This window comes from Pocillopora verrucosa, chromosome 6, assembly GCF_036669915.1.
Source record: "Pocillopora verrucosa isolate sample1 chromosome 6, ASM3666991v2, whole genome shotgun sequence".
NCBI classification, from domain to species: Eukaryota; Metazoa; Cnidaria; class Anthozoa; order Scleractinia; family Pocilloporidae; genus Pocillopora; species Pocillopora verrucosa.
The window spans coordinates 5,615,911-5,630,900 of NC_089317.1; the positions used below are offsets into that span (position 1 = coordinate 5,615,911).

Here is a 14,990-nt window from a genome sequence, read left to right on the forward strand (position 1 = left end):
TCACCATGTATGACCACTTACCCTGCACCCATCCAGTTGGGTCAGGCATCTGAAAAATTCGATTTTCGGTTTTAAAAACATATTCAGGAATGTGCTGGAAATGGCTCCAAACATAACAGCAATGGTGAATCTGTTGCTAAAACCACCTAAAAGATCAAATGGTCTGAAAGGAAACCACATAAACATTAATAAAACAGCTGCACCCAAATAGCTCACTCAAAATACACTCCCCTTAAACGCATTCAGTGAGCAAATGCCTCATATTATTTACTGTGTCTATATTCAGACTGAAATGGCACAGTTTCCAGATTAGGGGTGGGGAGAGTTCTTGGGTCATAATAGTCGACTCTGTGGCTAATAGGCCATTTTACTGTTGTTTACATTTTACTTAGTTGTCAAGCCTTTGATTTGGAGTGAGGCTGAAGGTCACCTTGCTGTGATAGAGACCATTATCCAATTAAAATGACGACAAAGTAATTTGCATTTTAAAAGCAGCAAGGTTTGAATCACAACAAGGTCAACCTTAGCCTCACTCCTGTTCAAAGGCTTGGCAACCAAGCACACAACTGTAAAATGGACTATTATACACCCCATCTGCTAAGTTAGTCACTTTATCAGAAATGTAACTTTAAAGGCACATCCCCTTGCCTAGTATTACAAGTAGCAACTTTTTCGAAAAAAGTCCATGTAGCTGGGTGTCACTTAGACTTAAGTACAACTACTCAAAAGTACACAATGATCAGACTATATGGTGTTGACCTTCGATATAAGCCTTGACCTTTTTGCTCTATTAATCAATTCTGTACTTACATCAGTAAACCAGGATATCCATTGCAGTTTTGAAGTCCAGATTTGACCCTTTGCTTGACAAAGGCCAGTATAAAAATAATGACAAGCTTAAAAATAATAATAATACATGTAATAATAGTTATCAATTGTGCAAGCATGAAATAACACGTAAAGTTTAAGCAACACGTCATCACTTTTGAAACTTTCTGACTTGAAACAAGGGGGAGAGGGGCACTTATTCCAGAGGGAGTGCTTATTGGAAGGAGGGCACTAAATCAAATCATTGCAACATGCAAACAATTTTGTTGTCATCATTTGATGAAAGTAACTTCAGTATTTCACTTACAGCTGGAGGAAGACAGCCAAGATCAAACAGACTCTCCTTAATGATAACTGTGGGGTACCTCAACTGATAATTTTCGAGATTTAAAATCCGTCAACATGCCTCAAAAAACAAAATTACAGAGACATCTTTGGATTAAATTAAATTTGTTATATTTTTAGGAGTCAAGAAGAAAAGGAACGTGTTACAGAATATTAAAAATTCATGCTGGAATGGAAAATTAAAAAGTTAATACATGATAATGCAGACAAAGGCAGGATCAAGCTGTCTGGCACAGACACCCCAGCTTTCAGCCCACATTCCCCTCACTTTCAGTCCCAAATTCAAGTATGAAGTGAGAAACACAAGAGCACTTATTTCCCGAAAAATTAAAAAGAAAATTAAAAAGAAAAAAATTAAAAGAATTCCACATACAATTTCAAAAGACATAACTAAACGAGGCTTACTCTAATTTTAGACACGGAACAGAACGAAAGGGAAGATCTGTAATTTTAGAAAGAGAGATTTTCAATTTGCAAAGTAAGAATCCGTGTGTAACTCCACTGTAAGGAAGTATGAGAGGGTCTATTAGAAACCTCAAAGCCGTCGAAAAAATCATCCACAACCGCAAAACCGCAAAAAAATTCGACTAGAACCGAAAACCGCATGCAAAACAGTCAAAACCAATATATGTTCACATCCCAGTTCTCAAAACCCTAATCGATCAGATACGGTGTTGACAAGAGGGAATACAGAGGTTTCGCGGCTACTCAGGAGATCAGTGGAGGCGCATAATGCCGCTTGGATCGAAGAGAAAACGGAATCCAAATAGGACAATCCGAAACTTCATCGGAAACCAGATCTGTAGCCCATTAGACAGGTATTTTTGACGAAAACTGAAAACCAAATGCTAAAGAACGGAAAATCCGCAAACCGCAATGAACACCCAATCCGAAAAACCGAATTTCTTTAGTACAAAAACCGTTCTTAAAAAAATATAGAAAATCCCAATGCCCCATTAAGGATGAATCGGTCAGTTGAGTCCACAAATCATACAAATGATAACAGAACAACCATTACTATCAATGAAACCTTAACAAAAACTTTTTTTGTAAATTTTCAATCAGAAACATGCTGCAAACCAACTTTACTCACGCGATATTATTCAGGGAAGGTGTCACGCAATCGAATTTTTCATCGACTACGAACATCGATGCTTGACACCTTGGAAATTGCACTGCTGCAGCCTCACGGAATTTGAATTTGAATTATAGATTTGCATTTTATGGCTAAATGGCGCAGTCCTTCCTTTAAATACAGAAGAGGATTTGATCTCTTAGCGAACGTACTGAAGATTCAACAAAGAACACCAGGGAGATGTTCATATTTTCAATTCGTTTCGTCTCGTTTGGCAATTTACAATAAGCCCTAAAAAATTCCGGAGATATGGTCGATTCTAGTTTTACAATGTGACAAAATGTCACAAAATGTAGCAACAAAAATATACATGAGATGGAAGAATATATTCGAGGAATGAGTTTCATCACGTTCAAGAAAGCAATAGCATGTTTCTATAAAACGGCAATCTTGCGATGTACTACATAAAACCTGGTGTGACAGAATTATCAGCCATAACGAAGAAGCAAACAATCTAACTAAACGTAGTGTGGTTAAAATACATCTTGTTGGAGGCAGACTATCTCGCTACGAACAAGGCGCACATAAGAGCATAACTTCGCATTACGACTCCAGGGATTAGCCGTGGGCTGTAAGGGATTATTATTCTAGCGCTATTTACATGTACAACTCAGTCGCGCATTTCCATCTTCATATACAACACTCTTACACTCAAACTTATCTATATGAGCAAATATGAGCAAATATGAGCAAATAAATGATGCACTCAGTTAAAAAATAATTGACCATCACATAATGTCTTCTTCTTTGATGAGAGAAATCATGAGGCTGTTAAGGCTAAAACTACAGGAGTCACAACATATCGGCTGATAACCTTCTTGAATTCGTCCCAAATATGGTGAAGTGTTGGCTTGCGCACGCAACGACCATGTATGGTTCCATCGGCAAGCTGAGAAAAGTAAAACTGCCAGTTTTCTTTTCCAGCTTTTATGGCGAAATCATTTCCGGGATGAGCGAAGAAAAAGGAAGCGTTCTCCAAGTCTCCTGCAACTTCTAAGGCTAAAGGAATGAAGTCGATTGCTGCTCGCAGGAACTTAAGGGTTACCTTCTTCGTTTCATCGAGGTAAGGATGGTTGCCTTCATTACCGCACTTTTGCACAAGGATTCTTCCAAGACGTGGAACAGTAATTTCTGGAACATTTATTGTCTCCACTTCAGAGAATTGCTGTCCAAGACAAAAAGAAGGGAATGGGATATTACAAAACGACTCACACTTTGACCGTGAGTTCCACCTTCTCAATAAACGTAATGGATACTTCTCAACTGATCCATTTCACAAAAGCAACTAGTCGCCCGTCTGTCCGTTGTTAAAAGGGAAGAGAGAGGAAAGGTACAGCAAGCAAAAAGCGGGATCCTGGCGGGTTTCCGGGAAGAAAACGCGTACAAGGACGCTACCGTTTTCCCCATTCGGCTCTTTAGTTATGAACGAAACTCTAGTCGGCTATGTTATGTCTGGCTCTCAAGATTATCAATTAAGCATTATTCCAAAAGTACTGAAGCGCGTTCGATTACTACTTTACCATCGTTCAGAGAATTTTTTGCAGTGTAACTGTAGATTGGAGCATTAGAAGCCGCCGCTTCTTAAGTAATTAGTGTAACGAAATGAATCATGTTGAAATTACTTGTGAATTGTTTTCCAAATTTCATGCCGTGTATCCGGGCTGTAATCGTTCAACCACGAATGATTACTTGGTTCCAGTTACTCATGATTATTTTGCAATGACAGCGTGCCAGCCTACCCTTTAAAAAAAACTTATACTACAATAGCATACTGAACTAATGGAGGTGATAAAGATGATTAAGGAGGGAGGAGAGGTTAGGCAGTGAGAGAGAAACAGCAAGCTCCCTTGCCCGCGCTGCTCTTACGCTGGTTATTGGTGCCATACCGTCTATACACAAGAGTCTGGTCAAATTCATATAACAAGAACAGGAAATTCTATCATAACTCAAAGACAGGCGTAATCGTATCCGTAAGCCTAAAACAAACATCGTCCACAGCTTGCATTTTTCCATCGTTGTTCTCGATTTGAGCAAAGAAGGATGACATTTTTAACCATTTTAGTGATGTTTAAGTGTTATACGTGCGCCTTGTCATTTGGGGAGCTAACTCGTAACCATAAGGGAATCGTAACGCTCGATAACTGTTTTGTTAATGCGAAAGCGACCTGGGGCTAGTTGTGTAAAGGTAGGATAACGCTATCCAACGGATAGATATTGGCGTATTGAAGAGTTATCTTTGAAGAAGCCAGAAATCACGAGATATATTTACCTTTGCCATTCCTTGGTTACCTTTGAAGACACTCGAGGAACTTCCCATTGGTGTTTACGATGCACTTACCACTGAACCACTATTAAAGTCTAAACCTGGATGGATCATTGGCTTTTTTCGAAGGATGCGACGGTATTTCGATCCATCGGCATTTACGTCAGACTTAGATGCATCACGGGTATTTAAACTTGCACGAGATCTTCATGGACCAGAAATGTTGAAACCTGGAGTTCATGTATTCTTTACGAATTCCTAGTCTTATAAAGGGTGTTTAGGATGAATAAAAAGCCATATTTTTAAGGCAACTCATCACATGAGTAGTTAAAAAAAATGGGAAAGATTTATTTTCGTTGGGTTCAGTTAACATATAACTGTCCACTCTGTCTCATAGAGGGGCTGATCGGACTTTGAACTCACTTATTTCTTTTGTGCTGTGATAACGTTTTGTCGTCGCGACACTAATCACCCTCTTAGTCTCGTCAATAAATCGCCGCGATATCGCAACCGAAACTTGAAATCATAATTTTTAATAAGAAAGGTTTTTTCCAGGCTAAGGATGCCCTGGGATATCGTTTTCGGTGAACATAACGGTGGCTGACCATCAATTGGGAGAAGCCATTTTCGTCTGTGGCCTTCGTCGTGGTTCATCAAGCTTCTATTTAATGTATTCGTAACCATGTCATCTAAGATCTTCGCAGCGCTTAAAATCGTATCACCTGGGTAGTCCTGGAAATACAAGGTGAATATAGAAATGATTAGGATTGGCTTGCTCCGTTATTGTGGTGGAAAGAGCTCATTCACTACTCACAATTCCTACTCAGACATGAGAGTCTGGTATTTATTAAAGTTCAAAATGGAGATGCTCTTCTTTGTACACATAACACAATTGAGCAAGTTTCTTTCTTTCTTCATAACAATTTCCAATTAAACATTCTGAAATTACATAAGAAACCACAGAGAAGATTGCTATCGCAAAGGCATAGAAACCGATATAAACATATTAATTTTTGGAAACATTAAAAATATGTCAAAAATCTCATGGAACAACCAGGCTCAGAGTTTCATCGCTTGCCTAGAAATGAGCTCTTGGAACTGGCATTTTTTAGCAAAACAATCTCTATTATGCAGTCAAATCTGCGAAAAAAGTATCGTCGATTAAAACTTTACGACCATGTATGGAATTAAAGAAGGATGTTTTTCGTCTTGTCACGAGCGTGGCACAAAGAAAAAATTCTGAGTCCCCATGAGGAATCTAGCGTCAGACCTTCGGATTCCGCGCTCCCATGCTCTACCACTGAGCCACAGAGACTCCACGGTGAGCGAGGTCTATTACGAAGTTCATATGACACGCGTCCTGCATACTGCTAGGATCAGCAATGTCGATAGCGTAATGTTTGTATATAGAAATAAGAGAGATGGTAAGTTTTGAGCTCGGTAAAGAAATAAAGAAAGATGTTTTTCATCTTGTCAAGAGCGTGGGACAAAGAAAAAATTCTGAGTCCCCATGAGGAATCTAGCGTCAGACCTTCGGATTTCACGCTTCGATGCTCTTCCACTAAAGCCACAGAGACTCCACGGTGAGCGAGGTCTATTACGAAGTTCACATGACACGCATCCTACATACTGCTCGGATCAGCGATGTCGATAGCTAATCTAATCAGGGGCGTAGGAAAGCTGTTTTTAGTGACAAGTCTTATGACGTTTTTATCTATTGTTTAAACAATTTTCTTCCACTTATGTCTTAGTTACATTTGTTTCCGTAACGAAGACGGGTATGGGAGGGGGGGAGGGGGGATTTAAAGAAATTCCATTAAAAACAAAATTTCCTCTAATTTTTACTTTTCAAACAGATTGCGCTCTGTACTTCCCAAGAAAATACGTCAACTCTCGGCCAACATCTGGGTATGCCCAGTTTGACGAGGTCTACCATATGCTTCTGGATGGAATCAAGAGCTTCAAATGAGGGTACTCCATTCAGCTACAATGTGGCCGGAAGTGACTAATGAACTCATGATCTATAAGTGCGGAGACTTCCATCTTTGGATTGGGAACGAGCAGAGGTGAACCAAATTTACAAACTTAACCAAGCCCCTCAAAAACTCGTTGATCGATGAAATAGTTAACACATGGCGCAAAAAAAAAAAAAAACTTTTGACAATATGTTTTCGAGCCTAAGGTTTGGGTAGAACACGAGAAAGTTTGAGTCATGTTTGACTTGCAATGAAATTAGTTTCAAGGCCGCCTGACAGGAAAAAGAACCACATTTGGCAGAATGTGATTTTAAGTCGCAAGAGTTTTTCCAAAGTTACATCGTCTCTGTGTTTCTGACAGGAAAATATATGGGTCAAGTTATGATGGACAATTGCATCACATCTGCCTCACTTAGCGAAACAGTGATGGCGCCTGGCAGTTTTACAAAGATGGAGCTTTAAGCACGCACTCAAGCTGTCTGAATGGTCTTAAAAAGGGTTATGAAATTAGGGCAGGAGTTTCTCTGGTTTTGGAACGAGAGCAAGATTCACTCGGAGGAGGCTATCGTGGCTCTCAGTTCCTCCTCAGCCACCTGAAAAAAAAAAGTTTGAATGGGCCGTCGTATGTCTTTCATACCAGAACGATCCGAAGGGTCTCAACGTCTTACCTTGCAGGGATAGGGAACTTTTTCCAATGGAACAACGTCAATTATGGGGTCAAAGGAAAAACCGCGGTTGTCATGCCATCTCCGTGCGGTCCACAGAAGTGATTCCACTGCGAAACAACAGTGAGTTCAAAATGAGTGACCAGTCTAAGCAAGGGATTAAGGCTTAACTTTAGTTTAGTATTGTTAAAATGAAATTTTCAGCCTAGTGGGAACTTCTGGTTGACGTAAGTGAAAATGAAAGTAAGCTAAGAACACCGGTGAATAATTACCAGAATAGCAGTTGTAAGTCACAGCAAATACAATGGGTTCAAAATCTGCAATCAATTGAGTTTCGCTTTTCCTTTTCTCGGACCTTTTAAGGCCCAGATAATTTACGCCGTCCTCTCAACGGATATTGTGAAAAAATGGAACCAATTACAACCTGCTCCCTCGCGTTTTCGCGCGCTTCACGTAGCTTGTTTGCCAATTGGGTTTCGCGTTGGATTTGTGGCCGCCTGATCATTTTAAGCTTGGATTTTTCACCTCTCGGATCAGGCGTTCGGAAATCATGGGGTGTGCAGCCTTGTCCTCCTCTTAGGAGTAGGAAACATAGAAATGGATAACTTACTAAGAGGGCCTCGTGTCAACAAATTAAGCGGTCAAACAACAAGCGATGCACTGTGGTAGTAAGGTGAGATGTTTGTTATTGAAAAATTGACCGTTGTTTTACTTCCTAAGAGCGGTCGTAGATATTTTCATACAAACTATTATATTTTCACCATAAAGCTTATCAGGCAAGATGATTGCCACGCAGCTGGAGCCTGGGCGCCTGTGGTTTGCCCTCATTTTGAGTTTTGGCTACCCTGGTGCATTCTGCCAACTCATTGGCCAGTTCGAAAATTTTGGCTTGTTTGCAGAAAATTAAGTGAAATGGGATCTAAATACCAGTTCTTTTTTTTTTTCTTTCTTTCTTTTTCTTTCCTCATCGTCCTTCGTTTTTTCTTGTGAATCAGTTAGATAATTGCATGACCATATTTGTGTCACGTAACGTAACGCAACCATGCGAATTCAATCACGAGGTTCGTCCTTAGTAAGACGTATATTCAATTCAAAACGAATTTTTTTACCCTTCTTTGAGCGCAAAACTGAATTACGGTTTGTATTTTGTAAAGGTACCGACCTAATTTCTACGGTGAAGCCAGTGGGTAGTCTCCAGACCTTATTTCTAGCCCATTAAGCATTGAGGTCTGGTAAATAGCCATGGTCATAGATAAAACTCAAAGGAATTTAGAATAATCGAAAGTATTTATATAAATACTAGGTATTGCCTTATCCATAAAAGCTTGTCTCATGAGTTTACGAAGAAAGAAGTAATCATTCGGCGGGTTTGGCTTGATTTTGGTTTATTTTTTGTTTCGATAGGCCACAACTTTTAAAAAATCGTCTGACGTAACAAAAATAAGTTACTGAATATGAAAGCGATCTTCGAAGTAATGAACACCACTTCAGCTGTAGTAAAAGTAAAGCCTGAAAAAAAATCAGGCCTGTACGGGATTTGAACCCATGACCTTTGCGAACCGGTGTAGTACTCTGCTACCGGAGCTAACGAGCCAGCTGAGAGCTAGTTATACAAAACCCCGTGAGGTAATGAATAAATGACTGTGAATATATGAAAATCTTATTTATTTCACTACTGCTCAAGTAGTTTTGATTACTGCGAAGATCGCTTTCATATTAACGTCTTTACCCGCAGTTCACATATATGATTTTCTTATATTCACAGTCATTTAAAAATAAGTTATGGTTATTATTGTGCGAGAAAACGTCGTTTACACATAAACTCCTCTAAATAACCCATATTTTAAAATGTTTCAGTTCGCTGACCATAATTCACCATCATTAAGAATCGATCAAGCGCAGGAAGAATGCAAATTTTAGTTTAAAAGAATTGCATTAACACTTAATACTTAGAAAAGATGCATTTAACACGATCTTTCGAGTTAGAAATAAATTGGGGCGAGGCACCTTACAGCTATCTAAAACATTGTTTACAATTCGATATGAAACGCGAGCCGCGGGAACAGTTAGAGCTGATAGCTTTCTTGATTTATTTTGATTAACTTGTATAAAGATTAGCAGCTTGCTGAAACACTGATTGAAAGAAGCCTCAGAAATTACATCGTCCGCCCTTCGCGCGAACAGCTAAGCCGGGCTGTTCTGATATCCTTTCCGATAAGTTAAGTAGAAGGCTACATCAGTCAGAGCAGCCGTGTTTTACCGACGCTGTCACCCCGAGCAATATTTATCGTTCCTATTGTTCGTTCATGTTCCTATTTGTCGTTCATTCATAAAACACACGCCTTGCGGGTTTTCATGAGCCACAATACGGCCGGATTTAATCTGAACATTCCACTTTCAGATTCTGTATTGAGACCGAAAAAAACTGCAAGCAAAAGAGCTGAATTCGATGAATTCAAATCCTTGATGATTTGCTATTTTTGACAGCTTTATTGTTATTCAATCAATCAGATTATTTGAACCATTTTAACAAGGATTCTGATTGGCTTATTTTAATAGCGCGATTTGTGAGAGTATAAAACATGCTGACGAAACTATTGTATGAAGATAAAATTTGTTTTAAAAATAGAAAGAAATACATTGGGAATTCTACAGATTATTTATCATAAAACAAATAAAGAAGCCTTGACCGTGCTCTGTTAAGGTAATAAAGCACTTAGAAAGCGGCTCGAGCACTCAAGAAGTGGGAAGAAACACGAGACTACGTCTAATGTTCTCCCTAAACTTCTCTCGTGTTCTAGCCGCTTCCTACGTGCTGAACAATAGAACAGAGTAGAGTCAAGGCTTCTTTATTTGTGAAACTTTTAGTGGTCAGGGGGACAATTTTGTATGCTTAAAGACACCTTTTGTTTGTTTGTTTTTTTGTTTTTTTGTTTATCGTGAACATCACGTTCAAGTTGTTGTAACGAAACATCCCCAAAGTCTAACTTAAGATTTAAAGGGAAGGAGAAGGATTACTGCCATCAATCAATAAAAATATTCTCAAGATCAGAGGAAAAACGCGGTGATAAACTAATTCATGCCTACATCTTCAAGTTCTCTCTTATACCTCGGCTCTTCACTCAGGTAAGCACAAACTAAAGGTAGTTTCCGACAAAAAGGTATTGCGGTTATTTCGAGCTCCATCGGCATTGTTGTGGCGAAAGTCTCCCAGTGGAAAAAATGCGTGGAATCTTAGAGGAAAAATAATGGCAATCGGCAACCGTCCTCACCAACTGATCCCGCAGCGCAGTATTTCACAATCGGCGCGCCATTTTTAGTAAGATATATGCTCCCCTCAGACTCCTAAGGCCGTTTCAAATCCCACATTATTCGTTCCTATGCTATCAAGTATCTTTGGTATCGGATTGCAGGATTCGTGTCGGAATGCTTATGCCTTACGTAGAATAAGCTAAAATATACAATGAACATATTTATCGAATGACTGGGCAGAAACCCAAGGCAGTCTCTGACAAAAAGGTATTGTGGTTATTTCGGGCACCATTTGCATGTTCTGGAATAATTTTTTACAAGGAAAAAAATGCATGGATTCCGAGGGAAAGAATAAAGGTAATCGTCAATAAATGTTTCCACACAAAACGAAGCCCTGTGATTAGTTTTGTTCGAAATGCGTGTGGGTCAGAGAAAGCACATATAAAAGCTCTTATCGTAAAAACTACCTCATCAAGTTGATTTCTTCAAGCTAAATAACGAGACACATCATGGGAAATATTTTTCGCAATGAGAAAAAGGTTCCTGTAAGTATTAATTTTTTTCATGTCGAGCATGCTAAAGAAATTAAAGAAAATCAAGCAGAAGCGAAGCGAAAGCAATTTCGTTTATTCGCTTATTGCTTAATTCAGGTGGTTTACCTCGATTTAATTGTAGAAAAGGAATCGGGGTAAATCACTTACCAGGTATAAATCCTGTCCGTTTGATACTTTTTTTGTCCTCAACTGAATTGCTGAGATGGCCCCGCTTATTAGACGCGAGGGGATGAGATTATGGACTGAAATTGCCGAAAATTTTGACTGAGATCAATTTAAACAGCTCAGGAACCTTCAGCATTCGCCAGCAGAGTCATTAAAAAAAAATTGTGATTTCTCCACAAAGACAACATGACCAACAGGATGTCCATTCCGTTCTGATACCTTGAGTGAGCCTGAACTAAGAGCAACTTGCTTGCCCAGGACTGCGAGACACGACCATTGCACTCGATTTCGGGGACGTATTTTGAGAAGTTTTGAGCACAGATTTTTCTGCTAAAGTATACCTTTTCTCTCTGTTCATTTCGATACATTACGTTGAAGATTTTAGAGCAAAACACCATCCCTTAAATGACTCCGGCTAAATGACTCATTCCCGTATTTTGTATTGCGAATTTTCTTGTCCAACAATGAATTGATGAATGATTAAAGGGGACAACCGAGGTTTCAAGAGAAACTGTAGTGCGAGGTCAGTGGGGATTTTAAAAGATAATTTAGTTCTATCAAATGAGTTGATGATGTAAATTGGCCGCCGTAAAGAGTTTCTAATTCAGTCGTTTCGACAATTTAAAGAACTCTTGTTCGCATCTTGGCTTCACACTCAGATGAGCAGAAACTAAAGGCACTGTTAAAGAAATGTCTTGTGGTCATTTTTTGAATCATTGGCATTGCTCGGCGGTCGGAACAAGCAACAATTTCACGCCCTGTAATTGTGCAGGGGAGCTGTAGAAAGTCTTTGAGCGGAACGTGTTTGCATTGACGAAAGTAAGCTACGAGGAGTCCCTTCGAATTCTTTTCGGCGAAGTCCGTTGCGTAAGTCCGAAAAAAAAAAAATCGAACCGCAAGGAGCTCTGAGAGTGAAGTCCTCTTTCGCTCAGTAAAATAACAATGTATCTCTCAAAAACGCACCCGTATCTAAAGAGCCAAACCTTGTTTACAAAATCCCATCCAAATGTGTTAATCAACCCTTCAACTCCCAGATCAAATTTGTAATTCTCCTTACTGTCAACCATACAATTCTCACAATGTTAATTCAGAGAGTTTAGTATTGGATCAACTAATTATCCCCAAATTGATATTTTTCTTTATTCTCATCACTTATCTGATTGATATTGTATTGATTTTGTAAGGAGAAATTCTTTCTTGGTCGCACGTGGGAGTTAAATGTTCAAGCAATGACAGCTCTCCCGGGATCTTGCTCATTTTATATATGACCATGTACTGTTTTCGAATCGCGTTGGAAAAAAAATCTAGTTAGAAAAGACGCAGTATTTACAAAGGCTAAAGATTTATAACAATTTCCCACCTGCGCGGAAAGTACGTCGACCATCACTAATCAATTCAATAGCCCCTAATTGCTTTTTTTGGTGCTGAACAATAGGAACTCATGAAACAAAAGATGCCCCAATTCCTGGTTTTGCTTCCATTGTTTTTCCTGCTGTTTACGGTGGCTATCGCTCGTGGACAAGGTGGGTCTTAAAACGATGTTGCTGATAAGGCTACACTAAATGTGATTTTATCGAGAAATAAAAAAGGAAAAAAATAGAATAACTTCAGATCATTTGCATTTTTTAAGCAAATTGACTTGTACGAAAATATCAGGAGTCAAAATAGAGGTTGTATCTTGAAAAAAAATGAAAAAACAATTTTGATAATCTGTGCATCCCCGAGCATGCAACGAAATGAACTTGCTACGTACATTAAAAGAAATAATTCTCGAAAAAATTTAAAACATTCAGCATTTTCTATTTAATTATAACGTTCCATAAAAATTCTTTTACAGATGATCCAATATCGCCAGAGGAGTATCAAAGCCAGATTCGCGCAGGATTTTCCACAAACTGGTTTAAGAGTTTTGCAAAGAAGCCAATGAAAAAGTACTCTGAGAAAAACATCGAAGACATCCACGATAAAGGGTTTAGTAACTTACGAATTCGATGCGACGCAGAGCTGTACTCATCCAAAGTTGAATTCCAATGGTTTCTTGGCAATCTGACAACCATTGTGGACGGTTGTCTGAAACACGATGTGATTCCTATCATCTCCTGGATTCACCATCACGCAGAAGCCTATGCCACAGAGGAGGACCATGACGCGTACGTTGCCTGGTGGACAGCGGTGGCTCGGCAGTTAAAAGACAGGGACTATAGACTGAGTTTTAATCTATTTACAGAACTTGGAATAGACACTTGTTCAAAAGGAAAAACTGAGAAGAAGATAGTAGAGAAACTTTGCAACAACAGTCTCCGCAGAAGAACCGACAAGTACAACCGGTGGACCAAAGATGTGACAAAAGCAATCCGAGCTACAGGTGGCAAGAACGCGAAGCGGATAATTATTCTGGCGTCGCCAGGAAAAACTGCGAAGGACTTAGATAGAATCGATCCAACGATTTATAAAAATGATTCATACATGATGGCCGAGTGGCATCTTTATGCATCAGGGCCAATCAAAACGCCTGGCTCGCAGAAGTACTGGAGCGGAAACGGTAAAGGCCAAGGCCAAGAAAATGTCAAAAAAGCAATTAACGACGCAACGCATTTCACAAACGTAACTGGTCTGCGGACTTATCTTGGTGCATGGATGCCTCAAGATAACATAAAGGGAACATTAACACAAGCAGAAGTCATCAAATTTGCCGTTTTCTTTGTAAAGGAACTGCGCAGGGCTAAAATACCATGGTCTATGAACGTTCTGGACAACTACTACGACACCAAGGAAAGCAAATGGCTGAAAAAGCCTCAGCGCATCGTGGGTCGAAAGTTAAACATGGCCAAGATTTTGAACAATATTCGAAAAGTGATGCCATAAGGCTGTCAATTAGTTAATTACACGTCATGAACCTAGAGCTAACAAGGATTGTTTCAATTAGTTTTACTTGTTGAAGGCTAGTCTAGGGCAAGATCATTCTAACCAGTGATTGTATACTACTGCTTTCACACTGTCAGAGTTAGATTTAAAAAAAAATAAATAAAAAGAGTAATTTAGTGCAGTTTTGATCGTACACTGGGTATATTGTACATTTCAAACGTGATGAAAGCTTCAGACAGGGAGTGATGCAAACTAAGACTTAAAAAAATACTTCTCAAGGAGAACATTTAGAGACAAAGCTGACGAAGAAATTTAAAAAACCTCTTCTAGTCTGAAAATTTGCGTTTGACGACTTTTTGGGTGTGTAGCGTTATAAATAAAGCTTAATTGACCTACCATTCGCTAAACGTTTGTAAGTTGATTGTTTTTAGATTGTTTTAAGACTGTTTCCTAAGTCGACATGATGGCGTAAGACCTGATGCACATGACTTTTGGAGAATCGTAATAAATCATTCTAAAAAGGAGAACTGATGCAGTCTTTGCAATTGCCTATAAGAATCAGCGTGTTGGAGGTGGCTACTGGGTGCGTTAAAAATTTGTCCACCGATTCACTTTTACGATGTATATTGTTTTTAGGAAAGATATGACTGTTTTATTTCGAGCAGTCGAGCAGTCGAGCAGTCGAGCAGTCGAGCAGTCGAGCAGTCGAGCAGTCGAGCAGTCGAGCAGTCGAGCAGTCGAGCAGTCGAGCAGTCGAGCAGTCGAGCAGTCGAGCAGTCGAGCAGTCGAGCAGTCGAGCAGTCGAGCAGTCGAGCAGTCGAGCAGTCGAGCAGTCGAGCAGTCGAGCAGTCGAGCAGTCGAGCAGTCGAGCAGTCGAGCAGTCGAGCAGTCGAGCAGTCGAGCAGTCGAGCAGTCGAGCAGTCGAGCAGTCGAGCAGTCGAG

At 39.5% G+C, this 14,990-nt stretch overlaps 1 protein-coding gene across 1 annotated transcript; it reads left to right on the plus strand.

The window, feature by feature from the left end:
• Nucleotides 1-10,773: 10,773 nt before the first annotated feature.
• Nucleotides 10,774-14,522, plus strand: LOC131786129 (endoglucanase 1). The gene is made up of 4 exons (XM_066168745.1): nucleotides 10,774-10,863; nucleotides 10,906-11,009; nucleotides 12,619-12,706; nucleotides 13,021-14,522. The coding sequence occupies exons 2-4, from the start codon at nucleotides 10,974-10,976 to the stop codon at nucleotides 14,046-14,048; spliced, it is 1,152 nt and encodes a 383-aa protein (XP_066024842.1). The 5' UTR covers nucleotides 10,774-10,863; nucleotides 10,906-10,973; the 3' UTR covers nucleotides 14,049-14,522.
• Nucleotides 14,523-14,990: the final 468 nt, after the last annotated feature.